Source organism: Notolabrus celidotus, chromosome 5 (assembly GCF_009762535.1).
Source record: "Notolabrus celidotus isolate fNotCel1 chromosome 5, fNotCel1.pri, whole genome shotgun sequence".
Classification (NCBI taxonomy): domain Eukaryota; kingdom Metazoa; phylum Chordata; class Actinopteri; order Labriformes; family Labridae; genus Notolabrus; species Notolabrus celidotus.
In genome coordinates, this window is record NC_048276.1 from 27321072 (window position 1) to 27339884 (window position 18813).

At 42.2% G+C, this 18813-nt stretch overlaps 1 protein-coding gene and 1 long non-coding RNA gene across 3 annotated transcripts; one reads left to right on the top strand and one right to left on the bottom strand.

The window, feature by feature from the left end:
• Window positions 1–6553: 6553 nt before the first annotated feature.
• On the bottom strand, window positions 6554–8559 carry LOC117812231. Its single transcript, XR_004631168.1, has 2 exons — window positions 8205–8559; window positions 6554–7337 (listed from the first exon to the last, which is right to left on the bottom strand). It is a non-coding gene; the product is annotated as an uncharacterized LOC117812231 (long non-coding RNA).
• Window positions 8560–9411: 852 nt separating this feature from the next.
• On the top strand, window positions 9412–18813 carry LOC117812230 (myb/SANT-like DNA-binding domain-containing protein 2). 2 transcript variants are annotated; one of them, XM_034682870.1, is made up of 4 exons: window positions 9412–10023; window positions 13087–13342; window positions 13431–13491; window positions 14627–16621. In XM_034682870.1, exons 1-4 carry the CDS (start codon window positions 9595–9597, stop codon window positions 15522–15524), a joined length of 1644 nt encoding a protein of 547 aa, XP_034538761.1. In that variant the 5' UTR covers window positions 9412–9594; the 3' UTR covers window positions 15525–16621. The 2 variants fall into 2 exon arrangements, with proteins under 2 accessions (XP_034538761.1, XP_034538760.1); XM_034682869.1 differs by having other exon boundaries at window positions 9413–10023; window positions 13428–13491; window positions 14627–18813.

An 18813-nucleotide genomic window follows, 5' to 3' on the forward strand; every position in this document is an offset into this window, starting at 1 on the left:
TTTTTCTGCACATGGGTCCTCTCCTCAGTTTTTCAACAATATTGGTAAATGTGTCTCTCTGAGTGACCTGCTGATGCATGTGCAGATTATTACCTGAAAACCTACCACTGTTTGTGTTTTGATCTCATGAGGAGGAACATAGACAGATATTTAATTTCAAAAGTCCATACACATGTACACCTTTAAGCAAATAAGTGTAAGTGAGCAAATAACTGAATATGAATGCGAATTAATGTTTTTGTTCATCACCTGCAGATTATGAAGTTAAATAATAGTGATGTTCCTCTACTGTTAGCTACGGTAACCAAGCAAGAGCTGCATGTAATCACTAGACCAGCTGATAGTAAAAAGTCCATACCATGCAGAGAGGCTGAAGAATACTATTATAGTACACAACAGTTCATCACACATGTGTAACAGAGGGTCATGTCTTCCAGGACGGTCAGGGGGATGGATGGGCCATACTCAAATATTCAGACTTACCTTAGCATGTTTTATAAACATAACCGCATTTCTTTTTAACCAAACATGCCATTTTACAGCTAAACTGAAAAGATCCAAAAAGCGTCTACCTTGTGCATTTAAATAAGTCTTCAAGGGCATGTAACAAGACAAGGTATCTGACAACCTGAGATGGGAACATGTTGGGTCCCTCAGAGGGAGTTTTAAGTTCCTTCTCTGAGATCAGGAAATGTTCCCAGGCCTGATGAGATGTGTAATCCTCCACCCATCGGACATGCCCTGAAACCCTCTAAAGTAAGGCACCCAGGAGGCATCCTAATGAGATCCCCAAACCAATTCAGCTGGTTTCTTTTGAATGTGGAGGAGCAGCGCCTTTATTCCAAGATCCCACCAGCTGTCTGTGCTCCTTACTCTCTGAGCACAGCCACTCTGCCGAGGAAACTCATTTACACCAACTGTGTGAGCTATTTAATTCATTCGCTCCCCATGACACCTGAAAATGAGTGAGGACTGGAGCGTAGACTGACTTGTATTTAGTTTGTGTACAGGCAGACAGTGTTTTCCTGGAACCGGTGTGTGCAGTGTAGACATGAAACAAAGCTAGCAAAAATACTATTAGTTCATAAATCATAAGCAACACTACAAATGTCACTGCAGCCGGGTCAAATCTGTAAATGTGTAGTGGTCAAAATGGTAAATGGAGCTCTGTTTCCAGTGACAACTCACAGCACTTTTACATCACGTCACATTCACCTGTTCACACACTGATGCAGAGGCTGCTGCATAGAGCATCATCAGTATTAAGTAATCCCATTCACACTGATGGCACAGCCACCGGTCCTCAGCACTTCAGACAGCAGGACCTGGGATTGAACCCATCGACCTTCCGAATAAGAGATGACCAACTACCACCAAGCCACAGCCGTCCCTTGGTTCGTTTTTGGTGTCTCACCTCTGTTGCTGTAGTAACAGTAGATGGCATTCAATGTAGTAATGGTAGGAGTGGTGGCGGAGCAGCTGGACTGTCAAAAGAAGTGTTTTTGTCCTGACTTGATGACACAGGGTAGGTTGGAGGACCCAGAAGGCAGACTCGCACACAGGAGCAGGTAAGGTTGCAAAAAGTTTACCAGGAAAAACAAAAACTGTACAAAACAAAAATCACTCTTGAAGGTAACTAAGCATAAACTAAGAACTGATAGGCTAAAACTTAAATACCTTAAATACCTTTTTTGAAGCCAATCGTTGGTGGGTGCCATATTGGAAACGCTGAACACAACCAACTTCGTCTGAGCAAGTGTGAGGAAAAGAGGCCGGCTTTTAGCCATTTCTCTAACAGCTACAGGATGCCTGCCTGTCATAGTAAAATAAGTAAGACTTAGCTCTTCAAGACGTAAACCGTTGTTTTGAACCAGGCTGTAAACATGTTTATTAATGCTGCAAATATCGTCTTTTTTTAATTGGTGTGCATGTGGTTTCCGGTGTTTCTTCTGCAGCCAGCCGTCAAGCAGACAATGATCTGCTTCATATTATAAGACCCATCTAAGATAAAAATATAAATATATGACAAAGGTAAAAGTGTTGAGAGAGTGAAATATAGATTTCAATACATGGTACAACTTTAGTATGAATGTCTGTTGGCTGAAACATTTAGTCTAAAAATAAGGACTCAACTTTGATGCCTTATTGACTAAAATGTCTGAAGATGCAAACTTTGAGTGGCAACATTCACTGAATTGTGACTAAACCTTACAAAGGATTTATAAGCAATGTAATAAAAAATAATGTAATATAATGTAATTTGTTCATTATAAAATATTTGATGCACAGTGATAAAAACTGTGCTGGTTATATGGTCCTTTGTTTTACTGTAGGTACCTGCAGTAGAGCTTGTTGACTTCTTGACCATCTCCCATTTTGATCTTTCAGAGAGATGTCTCTGTCCTCTCGGGTGAGGATGACTCTCAATCTTCCTCAACAGTAGAGACGTTTTCTACTACGAATGCTCTCTTTAGCTCGGAACTGAGCGGAAGTTGACTGTCTGTGCCGATCAGCATGGAGGAACAGGCCATGTTACGGTCGTTTCACACCTCTCAGGTGAGGCTCCAGTCAGAGCACACAGAGGAGGGGAGAGGATGACACTGAGACTGATGATGTGAAAGAGAAACTCCTAACAGACTTCAGGTAGCAGGTAACAGTCTGTAAGAGCGTATTCAGATTAGAAAGTGTCCCATTTACTGTATCAAGGTGTTGATGAAATTTGAATATAATGATATGAGAGCATATTGGGCTGAAGACCAAGACGGTCTGCAGATGACTGTAACTTGCCAATTCTAATTTTTCGCAGCACTTTGGCTCCATTATTGATAAGTGTGCCTGACATAACTGTTTAAAAGCTGTACGAGCAGACAACCCTCGCCTGCTTGAGGCTGATAAGTCTTCATAATTTAATCACACATGCACAGACACAGTGAAATGCAGGAAGGCTGAGTGGAACACCTGAAATTGAATCTGATGAGGGTCTGTGTTTCATAATCCCCGACACATGAATATTACCTTCCAGTAGAGCACTATGTGGACTGTGTTGGAAGGCTGCAGCTCAGACTTCATTACACGAGGCCTCAGAGAGTGTGTGAGGATAAGCTGCTGTATTTAATTAACTGTACAATAAAACACTATCAGAGTATTTAAAATTAAAAGTATGAGATAATCATTATCATTAGAAAAGTTCAACGTTTGTCGTCATGCTTATCACAAAGCTGCTGATTAAACATGAAACACAACAGTCTGCTTTTTAAACTTGTCACAGTATGTTAAGCTTAACAATAAATCCTCTCAAATTTTATGGGGGATTTTATTGCCCCCTCTGTGAATGACTTCGGTGAGGGGGATCTCCCCCTATGGAAAACAAAATTTGGACCATGATGCTCTACCTGAATGTAAACAAGCATGGGTGACAGATGTTATCTGGTTGCACAAGGGAGTTGGTGTCATGGGTTTATGATGTTTGGGGTTGGATTTTCCTTGAGTTTTATCTTGTCTTGTTTCCTTTTTCACTTTGTAGATTTCTCCTTTTCATGCCTTTGTTCCTCCCTGTGTTTATTCTGTGTCTTCCTCTTGTGTGTTTAGTGATCCACGTCTCAATATTGTATTCTCTTGTGTATTGTATTTGTGTGTTTTTTAGACTATTCTTGTGTTTCCTGTTTTATTTTGTAGTCCTTGATCCCTGTGTTTCCAGTTTAGTTTACATCCTTCCCTTGTGTGTTTCTCTCCTTTTTTGATTTCACTCATTAGTTTCACCTGTGTCCTGAGTTCAACACCTGTGTCAATTACTCTGTGTTCAGTTTCTCTGTTTGTAAGTCTTCCTTGTGTTTGCCATGTTTCTTTATCCTTGTGTTTTCTGCTGGAGTTAGCTTCTTAGACATTTCAGTAAGCTTTGTTTGTAGATTGTGTTCTTTTATTATAAAAATCTGTATGTTTCTGCACATGGGTCCTCCTCCAGTTTTCCCATTGTGACAGTTTGTCGATATGTTGATCTAGTAAATCCAGATAAAGTTGTGGTTGGGGTGTGTCTTGTTGGGTTGGTCTTGTTCAACTGACATATAATCACTCCATCAGAGCAATGAGGAACCAGCAGGGGCATGTGGACGTCAAGAACCTAAAAAATATGATTTTACTCATTACAACCTACCGAAGATTCATCTTTGGCGGGTAAAATCTCCAAACTGGGCGTGCCAAGTATAATGTGGCTTACATGACGTAAAATAACTTCTTTACTGCATATTTAAGCCAAAACCACTGTCTTGGTTTGAGTTTTTGCAGTGAAAGAAATCAGTCCCAGGACCCCATCTCCATCCCTCCCCCTGAAGTGTCTCTGTTTAGAGCTCTGCTGGTAAAATTGCCAGTGATAACAAAGATATCAAGCGGGAGGATTTTTTTCTTTGAATTATTTTATTTTGACAGAATATTTCATTCTTATGGCTGATACTGGAACTGGATTATCAAACAGACACAAGTTTTGTGTTGAAATATTGTTTCGGATGGACAACCTCCACAACCTATCTCAAAGAGCTAAATGTCTATGAACAGGTATTCATGTTTATGAATGGCGTGACCATTTGTCATAAAAAAAAAAAACCTCAAAGAATATCAAAATAACAAACTCAAACTTTAACTAAACATAATCAAAGGTCACTGATGCATCATGTGGATGTAATGTATGCAGGCAAAAAGAAAGGTAAAAGGTTTAGTGTTTCTTATGGTTTATTGGGTGGCAAGCAAGCAAACAATGAACAAAGAAAAATCATAGATCCTGTCACCTCTCTTGCACTGGTAAAAAACATTGGCCCACCCAGGTGCATGCTGGCCTTCAGCCACCTACCTACCTGATGAAACTCCAGTGCCCACAGTACTATCACCAAACAAAAAAAGCAAACAAATAAATACTAAATATACTAAAAATCTGAATGTACAAATGACCAGCAAAAATATATCCCAAAAATCCAGCTTAAATTAACTATAAAAAGAAAAGTTTAGATGAATCAAACAACTAATACTACTTCTTATTTGTAAACTAGATAAACAACTAAATACAAAAATTGACTGCTAATTATCAGTGCTAACATGTCAGGTCTGCAATCACAGGAGAATTTATTTAGGAAGAGGGTCAGAGTGTCTACAAGGAGAAACTCTTGGAAGGACAGAGATATGTTCTGTGTGCATGCACTGGTTCATTTCCCAGAGAACTGTGTAAAGGTCCAGACTCAGAGCTTGGTCTTCTCACATTCTACATCTCCTGCTGTACCATGTGTTTAACTATAGCAGGGTCTTTATACATAAATAACAAACTACAGAACAACACAATGAAGTATTTAACGACAGATCTGAATAAAGCAATGTTAATGATCCATCAAAGCCCTTTTTTACACTAAATCAGTGCTGGTCTTTTTTTTATGTGATGGGTGAAAACATCATCAGATTCAGATTGACAGGCTGCAATTCAACTTCATAATCATGGCGTCACTTCAGTCATGTAAAGTAATGAGTTTGGAGGACTGACAGACTCACATACGCCTAAATGAAAACACTTGAGGGCATCTCTGGCCGTGTCATTAATACTGAGGATCATCTGCAGCAGATGTGACCCAATCAAAGATGAGCATGGAGACAAGAATAAATCCATCACTGACTGAGGGGGATTAATCACTCAGCCTTCAGCGTATAAAGGCTGATTTTACATCTCCTTTAAAAGAGTTTTAGTTTTTATCTGGAACACAACATTTTCATCAGCTGTAAACATCCTCTGTCAGCTTAATACATTCGTTTATAGAAAATCAGAACATCTTTCCTCTTTCAATGAAGCAAACAGGACAACATTAAGTACTCAATAAAGAATCAAAAGAGCTTTGGAACATTGACACTGCTGTCCTCCATTCATCACTGTCAAACTAGTCTCTTAGCAATCAATTACATCTTCACAACACCCCTCTGATGCTTAAACCAGGATTATGACCACAACCGCTCTCTCATTATAAAAAAATCTCTCCACAAACTTCACATTCATGAGGCGTTCACGGAGCCGGACGATCTGAAAGGTGAACTAAGTGTCCTGAACGTGTGCAAATAAAGTCCCAGCTCATTAACTCTAAGTTATGTCTGCACATGTCCCCAGAATATCAGGATCCTCTCCTGATAGTACGCAGATTAACACAGATCCTCACTATTTTGTCCCAATGTGCGTTAAGGAATATCGGAGCGCAAATGAGGCCACAGAAGACCTGACCTCACCAGCAGGAAGACTTCCTGACATCATGTCTCGGTCTCAGCTGATAACATCAATCAAAGCCCCACCGCAGAGTTCATTTTGAAAGGTCATGTCTTCAGTCAGAAACATGAGGTGACAGGAAGACAACAGAGAAACCAAGCCTCTGGGAGGAATAACTTTATTTGAAATGTATTCTGTTTCAGAAGTGTTCCTGTGTTATCACTTTCTACTTGCAAAGTGAAGCAGATGACAATGTGGATATATGAGAAACAATAAAAAGAAGTGTGTATCAACTACATCCCAGAATTCATACAGAGCAGGAGACTAGTATTTGAAGAGTGAAGAACTTGTAGCTTTATTCTTTATTCTTTATTCGGATCTCCATTAGCTTACACAACGTGGTTGCTAGTCTTCCTGGGGTCCACCCATAACATTTAAAAACAGTAATTTACAATCACAATTCAAAACATCTTAAAAGATATAATAAAATATTGCTTAACATAAAATACGCCATAGCAACCCTGAGGAAAATAATCTAAAATTGAAATAGAAAATAACACAAAGAATACAGAAACAATCAGAAAATCACAACAGATAATAATTGAGTCTATCTCAAGCTTAAACAAATCTTTGATGTCTTTTTTTAAAGAGATTTTGTTCTTGAGTTTTCTATTAGCGATGGGCAGTGTATTCTAGGCAGTAAATCCTCTATAAAACAGTTTGCATCAAGGAATTTGTCCTTGGGCTTGGTAAGGCCAGGAGCTCTGAACTCACTTGACGCATAGTGTGCTTGTGGCACGAACCTATGTACACCAGCTTTTCTTGAAAGAAGATTGGGGTGTTTTTTCAGACTGCGTTATGCATGAAGTTCAAGATATTTGTTTCTTTTTTTCCTCCACAGTCAGCCAATGTAACTGATTGTGCATCTCACAGACGTAGCTGACACCAAACTAGTGAGTTATTACAACCATTACTGGTCTCCCTGGATTCAGATATTACTGTTTCTATACTACAGTCTGTATAATAATTCTTGATGTCAACTCTGAACCTGGACCTGCTCTGGAGCTGGCTGGAGTGCACAGCCCACCTCTGGAGTCATGTCAGACGGTGGGAACTGTGGAGAAAGGGAGAGATGGTAGGGTGTGAATAGTCCTTACTTACATCTAGTGAATATCCAGGGAGAAGGCAAAGTCAAAGTGTCCCCACTGAAGCTACAGCAGCATATGCAAAGCTCAACATAGGCCCTGTAAGTACAGCCTTCTCTGAATGTTTGATGACGGTACGCTCCTGCCCATACAGGCCTGCACTGTGGCAGAGGCACATCTGTAATGTAGTGACAGCTCATGGGACCTGTCAGTGGCTGAAGTGAAAGCAGTCATAGACCTGATAAGCAGCTGTTTTCCACCAAGCACAGTGCAAATGTGTTCAGTACATAGGGAATAAGCCTGATAAGTCCAGCATCCAACTTTGGATGGCTGCTGATGTCCTATCAGAATACATGCTGAACCGGGGTAAAGAAGGAGAAAACAAATCAAGGACAGCTTGTGACAGAATGTATGCTGCTGAGGCTGGCCGAGCACTTCCTAGTGGAGGAAGAAATATTACCACTGACAATTAATTCACTTCACTCAAAATATAGCTACCACCTTACAGACCTCTTAGGGGGCACCCTGAGTAAAATGAAGCATGAGTTATAGCCCCCCTACTAAGCACATAGGTGCTGAAATGTGATGATGCAATGCTCACTATCTACCAGGGAAAGCCCAGGAGGAAGTCTGAGCATCACAGATGGGGGCAAAGCCAGAGTCGGTGATGTACTACAACGATAAGTATGGTCCTTGATCTGAAAAGTTAAATAGAATGGGTCTGTAGTAAATAAAGCCCCACAGTGAATAAACAGTATTTCCTGATGCCTCTTGTCCCCAAATCACTGTGTTTTAACAATATGTATTGTTTTAATGCTCAGTAACTTGACACTTACTGCAGGCTCATGTGATGTTTGTATCTGACACCAAACATGTGAGCTCACTGACAGACAGCTGAAGAAGTGAAGAGGTTAGACTGTCCACTGTTTCCTGTCTGTGACCTTTAGTGGACAGCTCGAGTGTTAGACCTCATCTAGGAGGGTTCGTACTGTCCCTTTGGCCAGGTCAGGCAGACATTGCGAGCCACACAGCGGACAGATGGCAGAGCCGGCTGGAGAGACCTGAAGTCCCTGAGGGAGGTCAGTCAAACATGGTCATGGAGAAAACGGAGTAAACAATGACACAGTCCATCAATCGGCCATCAAATGAGCAATTATACTCTCCAGATCAATACGAGGTCTCACTCAGTGTCCGCTGGTGAAGACAGAGGGTCAGTTCAGGATATACGAGTTCAGACTTCTAGGTTAACATTGTTATAAAATCTTTAAAAGACACTTTAATTTCTCCAAACTTTACTCATGTTCAAAGTGATCAGTCACATACAGCAGGGGAAGGGTTATTTGTTTAAGCAGTGGTATAGTTTCACTTCGAGCTTTAGCAAATCGTTCATAAAGTTTTCAACACAGGAGACACATTTCTCAAAAACAATGCACAGGAGCATCAGAAGACCTGAAACTCCTCCAAACCTGGCCTGTCCTTACTTTAAGACATTTAAGTAGACTCTGAACATGTTTTCTTCAGAATTACAGTCCTTCATGTTTTCATGGTACTTTTCTGAAGCTGACCACTCTGGTGGACCAAAGAGCATATAGTTCAAAGTTTTCATGCTCCACTTAGGGAGACAAAGAGAAAACAACTTCTATAATGTGAGGAAAACTACGGTAGCGTATTGCATTCACGTGGTAAAAAAGCTGCAAAGTCCTCAGGTGCCTACGCAATGTTGACAAGCCAATAACAAAACCATCTATGTTACTTAGAGACACTAGTATCTCCAAATGTTTTAAACGCAAAGCAAAATAAAAAAACACGCAATAGCCTACAGAGAGTGAAGACAGTGGCATCTGTGTGGTTTCCCTCGCTTTTATAAAAACAACATTATTTCCCCTTTTAAAAGGGTATAACGTCTACACATATATTTTTTACTAGACTCTCCTCTTTGCTGAAGTTTTTCTAGAGGCTGTGTTTTTATTCTGACAGGGGGCTGAGGGGGCACCTTCCTCGGCCGTCTGGAGTCCATGTACGCCCCTGTCTCTCCCACACTAAATATCTGAGTCTACAGCAGCTTGTTTCTTTCTTTGTTGGCTAGTTTCTTTGTATTTTTGACCTGAAAGCCATCTAGTATTTACCTCAGCATCCCATCGAGTCCACGCCGTATTTTTCTCCATGCCTCTGGTTTAAAGCCCCGCACGTCACCCTCCACCCCCTCCCCTTAGCAACAGAGCCAACATGGCGGCGTCCAGCACCGCGGAGCATTCTCCGGAGATAACGACGCCGTTAAAGATCCCGAAAACCGAGGTGCCATCCCCCGAGTCCGAGGATTTGAGTGACAGCAATCAATACCACTCCAACCCCTCCACCCCGAACCGCTTCTCCCCTCTGAACGTGGGCTCGGGGTCCGCGGGCCGGACGGCGGCCTCATCCTCCAACAGCTTCACGGCGTGCCGGGGGATGTCGTGGACCCCGTCCGAGACTAACGCCCTCATCGCGGTGTGGGGCAACGAGCGGCTGACGGAGGCGCGGATGCAGCAGCTGGAGGTGGCGGGCACCGTGTTCTCCGGTAAGGCCCCCGGTCCTGCCATGTACGAGCGGGTGTCCAGAGCCCTGTCCGAGCTGGGGTATGAGAGGACCCCGTCCCAGTGCAGGGAGAGGATGAAGGTAAATCCCGCTGTCAGACACATGTTACATGTTACATCCTCCACCTGCAGCAGGACTCCTACCTGTTACCTGTGACACTGACACCGAGCTGCAGAGCCAGCACAGGATGTTCAGTGTTCACACATTCAGTCGCATGCAGTCTGACACTGAGCTCAGACACAAGACTCAGTCTGATCCTGAATACATGACTTTAATTTCCATCAACCCTTTCTCCTCTCCTCAGTCTAACACCTCTGGTCTCATGTCTATCTGTTCACAGGGAGGCAGTGTAACCTGAGTGTAACATCTCTTGCCTGTATTAGTAAACCAGGTAAATACTCAGCTCTGATTGGCTGCAGGGTTTGATTTGACTTCTGATAAGTGATAAGTACAAGACAAAGAAATGGCTTGCTCCCTTGAAAGTACTCAAAAAGTCATTCGGTGATGACTCAAAGGACACTGAGTTGAAAAAATAACAAGCCAATAAGTTAAAAACTTCTACAGAAGAAATAGACAGCAGCTCAAAGAAACAAACACGTTTCAGCCCTATAGGCTTTCATCAGCGTCTCACCAACAAGGTGGTTGTGTCTCCTTTATAAGCGTAAATCGCCAGGTGCGGAACCACAGATAAAAACAATGTGACAAAATAACACAAAATTATACAAAGGAACAACTCGAGTTAACAAGAAATAACAAAAGGTGATAAATCACAATCAACAGCATAACAACACAGGAGACGAAAATAAACAAATACATTAATGGAACAGTCCGTCAAAATACAAGTCTCTGTGGTCATTGTAGACTGCACAAAGAAAAGCAATGCAAAAAAACAAAAAAACAGTTGGTTATAAAAACCAACCTGAACTATATAACCTAAAAGATATAACCAAGAAATAACGAAATAAAGCCAATAAAACACCTTATTTTTGTACCAGACTCAAGAATGTACAAAAAACACAAAGATCACCAAAAATTCACCCTCCGGACAAACTCTACTCTCATCCAAATGTGGGTCATCAAAATACCAAGACAAATAAATATTACAAGAAACAGGATAAAGAAACCTCTTCATTTAAGCCTCTAGGAGACTCTATCTGCAGGTAGTGGAGCCTCTCTCTGAAGGAGTTCCTTGTCCCTATCAACCCCAGAGACAGTGGCCCACTCAATCCCCATGAATTGCAGCGTATGTGATAAGTGCACCTGCTTTGAAGAAGTTCTGAGAGACTGCAACACTTCTTTTACCTGTTTCAAATAAGAAACACGAGTCAGGTGCTGCAGAAGAAAGAGAACTGACTTTGGTTATTTAGACCAGTCCACCTCCTTTTTATCACAGCACAATAAAACACCTGTCAGGAGTCTTGATTTACCTTCATTATAAGGAGTGCCCAAACTTTAAAGTCAGTGACCCCAAAATAACAGTGCCAGAGACTGGAGACTAGGGATGGGCCAAAATACTATTCGATAATCATTGGCATCTATTCGACAATACTCGAATATCCCCCCCCCCCCCCGACCACACACACACACACACACACACACACACACACACACACACACACACACACACACACAAATTGTTGGCCCATATAGCGGGTGGCCCAGGGTTCAATTCCAGCCTGCGGCCCCTTTCCAGCATGTCATTCCCCCAGTCTCTCCTGGTTTCTTACCCCAACCACTGTCCTCTCTTCTATGCTTAAATGTGTAATAGCCCCAAAAATATAACTTAAAAAAAAGGCTACAAGCAGCAGAATTTCCTCCTGAAGTCATGTGGCAACAGAATAAAGAAGAAAGTTGATGGCATTGATGATTTTATTTACATGGTTTTATCTCAAATGTAGTGTCATTTAAAAAAAATAATTTTACGAAGCGGTAACCTCATGTCTCAAAATATGAAGTCCATGCGGAAGTGTTATAAACTGCAATTCATGGAGCATCCACTTGAGGCTGACTGCAGAAAAACTAGAAACCACATGCACGCCAATTCAAAAAGACGATCTTTGCAGCATTAATAAACATGTTTACAACCTGGTTCAAAAATGGCTTGGGTCTAACCAGCAGTTCAGAATATATTAAGATTATGAGTTTTACCAAAATAAGGACATGACTGACAGGCGGGAACACATAGCTGTTGGCGAGGAGGCTCAAGCCCGCCTCTTTACCACACACTAGGTTTGGTTGGGTTCAGCATTTCCAATATGGCTCCCGATGACAATTGGCTTCAAAACAGCGTTCAGGAGCAGATGGATGATGTCATGGATACTACGTCCATTATTTATACAGTCTATGATTTTTACACTAATGGATTAAAATAAAAAAATTGAAAAAAATATTTCGGAAGACATCTGATCAGTGTCTCGCAACCCCACACTTTGGGAACCACTGGTGTAAGGGATGGTGCTGATGTAACTCTTCAGTCTTCAGACCAATCAAAGCTGCTTTTCTTCATCCTCTCTTTTAGAACACACAATGAAATCAGTGCAAAGTGCCTGGCTGTCCATCATGATGTATCTGCATTCACAAATATACTCACAATTAAGGCTATGCCTCAGGGAGATATACCAGGTACAGCACCTTTTACAGCACTGTATTACATACAGAGCGCAGGATTCAGGTATCGTACTACCAATATCCTGCTTAGGTATTGAAACACCCTGCCTCTGAGCCACAGAAGACACACATACACAAAAAATAAGAAACAAGAAAAGCCTGTCTGAATTTTTTATGATGTAGAAAAGTGAGTTTCTGTATTGCTGAGCTCTGCACACTGTCCTGCGTAGAAGTGTCTGATGGTGAAGCATAAACCAGGGCTGGCTTCACAACCTTCAATTTAAATCCTGAATGGCTTTCGATTTAAAAGGGAAAAGTTATGCTAACATAAACAAACATTTGTATCTGTGTCCTCTGCTGAGAAATGTGTTCACAAAAGTCTGGAAATTTCAGTTTAAGCGTTTTAAATCTGTAGAGATCCTGAAGCCTCTCTCAGTTTGATATTTCTCCCCTCTGCTGGTCTTCACTCCTCTCCCAACAAAGCTGACACTTCCTGAAACAACAGTCCTTCATTTAAGTCCTCTCCCTCACACCCAGACTCTGCGGCGCTGCTACAGCCGGGTGAAGGAGCACGGCATCGGGAAGAGGAAGAGCAGCTACACCATTGAGCAGCTGGAGAAAGTGTTCGGTCAGGGAGGCTGGGACTCTCAGAGCTGTGCCCCTGTGCTGATCAACAGCAGCGGGCTCTATCAGGAGATGGAGTCTGATGGCAGCACGCTGGAGGACTTCTCCCAGGAGGACTGGTGCAACCAGGTGCTGGACTCAGCCTTCCAGGAGGGGGACATGGAGACAGGTGACTGTTTGAGCCTGCACTGAGCACTGATGACACATAAATTCATGCTTTGGACTAACGTGTGAGTGTGTTTGTTTTCTTCTAGAAGAAATCCAGATGCCTAAACACAGAGTGCTGCAGATCCAAGCTGAGCTATCAGAACAAACACAGTAAGTTAACTAGAACAAAGTAGATCACAGAGTCTTCTTACAGATAGGATTCTACAGAGGTAGACCTTTTAGTCAACAAGAGTCAGACTACCTCTAAACCACCAGACCTCTCTGACAACAAGAGTCATCTAAAATCACAGGATTAGCATGGCACTGCCCCCAGATCTGTGTCGGGTCCGTCTCCGATCTGCTGCGGGCCGGCTCTGTGCTCTCTCCTCTGTCAACATCCACCGGTTGCGTTTTCGGAAGGCAGCACGGAGCAAGACTGCTGGACAGCTGGAGTCATGTGACCGAGGTTTTACAGCGGTAATTACTGCATATCCTCCTCCTTTCCTAATCTATGAAGTCTTTATCGTTCCCTGAAAACCCCTGACTTGCTGACTCAAGGCCTGGCTCCGCTCATTTTGACGGTTTGTGTGGTAGTTAAGTGAAAAACGTTGTGCTCCAGTATCCGGCAAAAACAGAAGTCTTGCGTAGCTGATCCGTTGCGTTCCAGCATGCTGGATCAGAGACGCAGCCGCAACGCAACAGAGTGGATCCAGCGGGAGTTAACACATTGACTAGAATAGAAAACTATCAGATCCAGTGCCGTGAGGGATCAGGAGATGGACCGGACATGGATCTGGTGAAATTTGGCTGTAAGGAGGGCTGGTCAACCTCTGTCCTGACTGGATTTATTTTGTGTAATCTCAGACAGTGTCATACAAACAAACTGCCTGAGTAACCTGTGTGTGGGGGAATGAGTGACTGTTAAGAAAAATCTAGACTTTAACAAAAGGATCTGTCTATACAGTCAATGTGATGCCAGATATCAGGGACTATTACAAGCAGCTTTAGTGTCCCTTTGCTCTGGTTTGCTGTAACCCGCCTTAAAGACAACTGTCCACTACAAACAGTCATCTTCAAAGACGAGATGTGACCTGTTGGTTTTAAAGTATCAGAGTGTATCTGTGTTTAAAGTTTGTGTTATAGCCCCATACAGATATATAAGCTACTGTTGGATAACAGTCGCACTTTGAGTCACAGGTGCCCCTCACACCTCTTAGTCTCTGTGAAAGTAAATAGCTGTTGTCCTTACATGTTTTGGCTGTGTTGTATAATCATATTGTCGTTATGATTCCTGTGTCTTCTGCAGAAAAAGGGACATGATGCAGACTGTGGTGCGTATTCTGGAGTCGGTGCAGCTGAAATGGGAGCACTTCCAAACATGGACTGAGTTCTCACGGCTGCATCTCTCAAACAAACTGGCAATCTTCGGCGTGGGCTATAACACGCGCTGGCGAGAGGACGTGCGGTACCACTATGCTGAGATCAGCTCGCAAGTTCCTCTAGGGAAGAGACTCCGTGAGTACTTCAATCCAGAGAAACCTGAGGGCCGCATCATCATGACCAAAGTTCAGAAGATGAACTGGAAGAATGTTTACTACAAGTTTCTGGACATTACGATCAGCGAGGCACGCTGCCTGGAGCTGCACATGGAGGTGGACTGGGTCCCCGTGTCCCTGTCCAGGGCTGCCGGCTGCAGCAGAGGAACATGCCACTACCTCCTCCCTGGGGAAATCCCCAAGACCTACGGACTCTATGCTATTGGTTACAAGAAAGAGGAGGACGCCGCTCACTTCTCTCCTCAGTGTGACAGTGAAGATGTTAGCTTACCTCAGTGCAAATCAGAAAACGGCGTGCAGCAGCAGGCTGATGGAGAAGGTGCAGGGAGAGGAGACAGAACTGGAGTTAGAGTCACATACTGTTACCTGGGGATAGCTGAGGATAGGACCATTCAGCAGTGTCTCTTCCAGCACTTTCAGGGTCCTGGCAAAAACTACATCCACGGAGAACCCTCAGCCGTGACCTGTTTTCTGCAGGAGAGCTGCAGCCTGAGTCGAGATGGTGAGGAAAACTCATCTCAACGTTTTGCTATTTACATCAAATTCATAGAGGTGGAGCTGGACTTCCTCTCTGCAGGCTCCTTGGTGGAGTGTCTGGAGACTGCTGTTGGATATTCCTTGAAATACAACAACAAAGACTCACTGTAGACTGCACTTAGTGTTCATGCTTAACATGTCACAGCCAGTGAACAACATGACAGATGGTACACTGTCTGCTGCATGGATGTGTGGCTTTTTTCCAGACTTCAATGAATGACTGTGCACAATATGGTTAATTATTGTGCAGAAATAAGGGAACAGTGGCTTCAGTATTACAGAGCTGCAGCCTCTAAGAAGTATGTATTATTATTTTCAGCTAATGTGCACTACAAAGGTTTCTGCTGCTTGTTTGGTGTAGATACATGTTTCCTCATCAGGGACTGTTGGGCTTGGAAAGGGGACTACTGCAGTATGCATCTGTCTACCTCAGTAGGATGTAGCAAGCAAGGCAGCAAGGGGACCATAGTGTGTATTTATTCTGAAACTGCCTTTTACTTTGACTGTTGAGGTCAGGACCTGAATCCACAGAGTAATGAGGAGAATGGCTGAGTTATGCCTTATGATTTGCACGTATGACTATCCTGCAGCCAGGGATGCTCCAAAGCTGATAGGGATGGAAAAGCAAAGCAACAGTGTTGTGCAGATCATACTTGCTAACATGGATACATGTCCATACAGAGGTTTTAATTTGGCTCATTAAATAACATGCAGCTTTGAGGAATCTAAAACGTTATACTGCATATACCAACTCTCAAAAATAAAACAGACACATGATAACATTTGTCTCTCAGCTGCACGGGGCAGAATCCAAAGTGAGCGGGTTATTTTCCTGTTTTCATTTGCACTTTGTTTTAGCTGCAACTTTTAACATAGAACAGTGCAGGAGCCACGGCAGTGCAGCTTTTAAACCTTACAGTGCGAGTCCCAAAATGAACCGTCAGAGTTTATTCTCCACAAGACAAGACAGGAGCGGAGTCATCCACAAGGCTCCCATGCTCTCCAACATAAACAGGCTGACTAATTAATAAGGAAATCTTTATAGCAGCAGTTATATAGCAGTTTCACACTAAAAAAATCACAAATTACACAGAAAAAAGCCACAATTGATCACAGGTAGGGTTGCAAAGGGGTGGAAAATTTCCAGAAAGTTTTCGGTAACTTTCCATGGGAAGTTAAGCTGGGGAATTTTGGAAATATTCCAAATTGGAAACTGTCCATGGCAATTATGGGAATTTATGGGAATTGAGGGTACTTTAATGGAAAGGTATCATATCCAAGCATAAATATTTGTTTTGCTATAAGCAGACATCCATCCAAAATAATACAATTAAAACAGATTCATTTGTAAGTAGAACTTTAGCAAGTGTTAAATATTTTATTGAACAATTCTCTCATTGAAGAACAAAAACATTAGTGTTGAGTTAAATAGTACTCATCCTCCCGACGCAACCCATTGAAAAATTATCAACATGCAAATAAAAAAGCATCTTCCCTCAAGCTTCTCAAGCCTAGTCTCTGCATTTTTACTAAACCCTTTCAGGCAATGGGCTCTTCCTGGGCTCTTCCTTAGTTCCCTATTAAGAGCCAACATTCAATTAAGTAAATTCCTGGTTTATTCCCGTTTATTCCCATAAATTCCTTTTATTTCCCATGGCAAGTTGCCAACTTTGAAATTTCCTGGAATTTTGCAACCCTAATCACATATTAATCAACACAGCTAAACACAGGATCTTGGAGTCTGCAGGTTAACAATCTTAACATTGACTGTATAAATAATAGTATCTGCGCCGTCACCCATCTGTTCCTGGGTGCTGTTTTGAAGCCAATTGTCAGCGGGAGCCATATTGGTAATGCTGAACTCAACCAAACTTAGTGTGAGGTAAAGAGGCAGGCTTTGAGCCTCCTAGTCAACAGCTACAGTGTTCCCGCCTGTCAAACAAGTCAGTCATGTCCTTAAATGGGCAAAACTTGTAATCTTAATATCTTTCACGTTATAAAAAAAAAATCACCCCTCGTACAGTGTGTGCCGATAGAGGAATTAGCTACGTAGACCCAAGCCGTTTTTTGAACCAGGCTGTAAACATGTTTATTAATGCTGCAAAGATCGTCTTTTTTTAATTGGTGTGTATGTGGTTTCCGGTGTTTCTGCAGCCAGCCTCAAGCAGACGCTCGATGAACTGCAGTTTATAACACTTCCGCATGGGCTTCATATTTTGAGACTGGAGGTTGCCGCTTGAATCTTACATTCGTTTGCAGAGTGTGGCTAGCACTAGCAGAGTGAGCACCACTAGTCGACAGTCCATACATCTTCATCACCATTTACTAGATCAACATACTGACAAACCACACCGCACTACGAGACAACATCTGTCCTCTGTGCTTGTTTACATCCTGGTAGTAGATCTTTATAGCATCATGGCAGCAGACATCAACCAGAGCTACAGCACCAACTAGTGGAGGGAGGCTGCCATACAGTTTAGATACAACATATGACCAACCTTTCAGACCTACAATAATTAAAAAAAGTCTAACTATATGGTTTTTAACTCTTGTGCCGGTGAGGGTGACAACATTTAAGGGTTTAATTGACTAACCTTGCACCTCCGTACACTGGACAGCCTGATTTAGTTTCATCAAGCATTATCTTTGATTTGATTGAGACACAGCCTTTGCTGCCTGATCATTGAGGACTTTTATTATTTTCTTTTAGTGCCATTGTTTTAATTAAAAAGAGAAATCAGTGAATCTAAACTGGAGTGAAGCTTGGGAGCATCTCTAGCTGCAGCTGCTGGGCTCACAGAGGAGCTCCTCACATACAGTACACTGCGGTTTCAGTGCACAAGTGTTGTAGATAAAACATAATCATGCCAGTAACCTCCATGCTAACGGGTGTAACAATGAGCACTGTTCTGTGACAAAAGCTAAATGTTGCAGAGTCAGTGTGAACGGGTGAACATGACTCTGAAGAGATGTGCAATGTGCCAGGGAAGGACTGTGCAGAAAAGAATCAAAGCATACTGAATATATGTATATGAATCTACCTTATGTATATCTATAATATATATTTAAGATTATCGATGTTCTCCAGCATTCCAGCTTTTGCAGACCTGCGTGGTTATTTGTTTGGGTAAACGGTATATAAAGATAGATATGATATTTTATATTTGATTGATTGACACCATGTCTTGTATGTGATTGTTTGGGAGTCACTGTCTCGTATGTTTACATGTTTAAAAACAATAAATGGGAGCTCACTGTTGTGTGCTTGTGTGATATGTAGAGTTGTTTCAGTAGAGCTGAAGAAATGCACCAGTCAGTCAAACAACAACATTTTAATGGTCCAATCATTTTTCAGGCTATTTTCAAGCATCAGAAACGTCCTGCTCTGCTCTGTGTG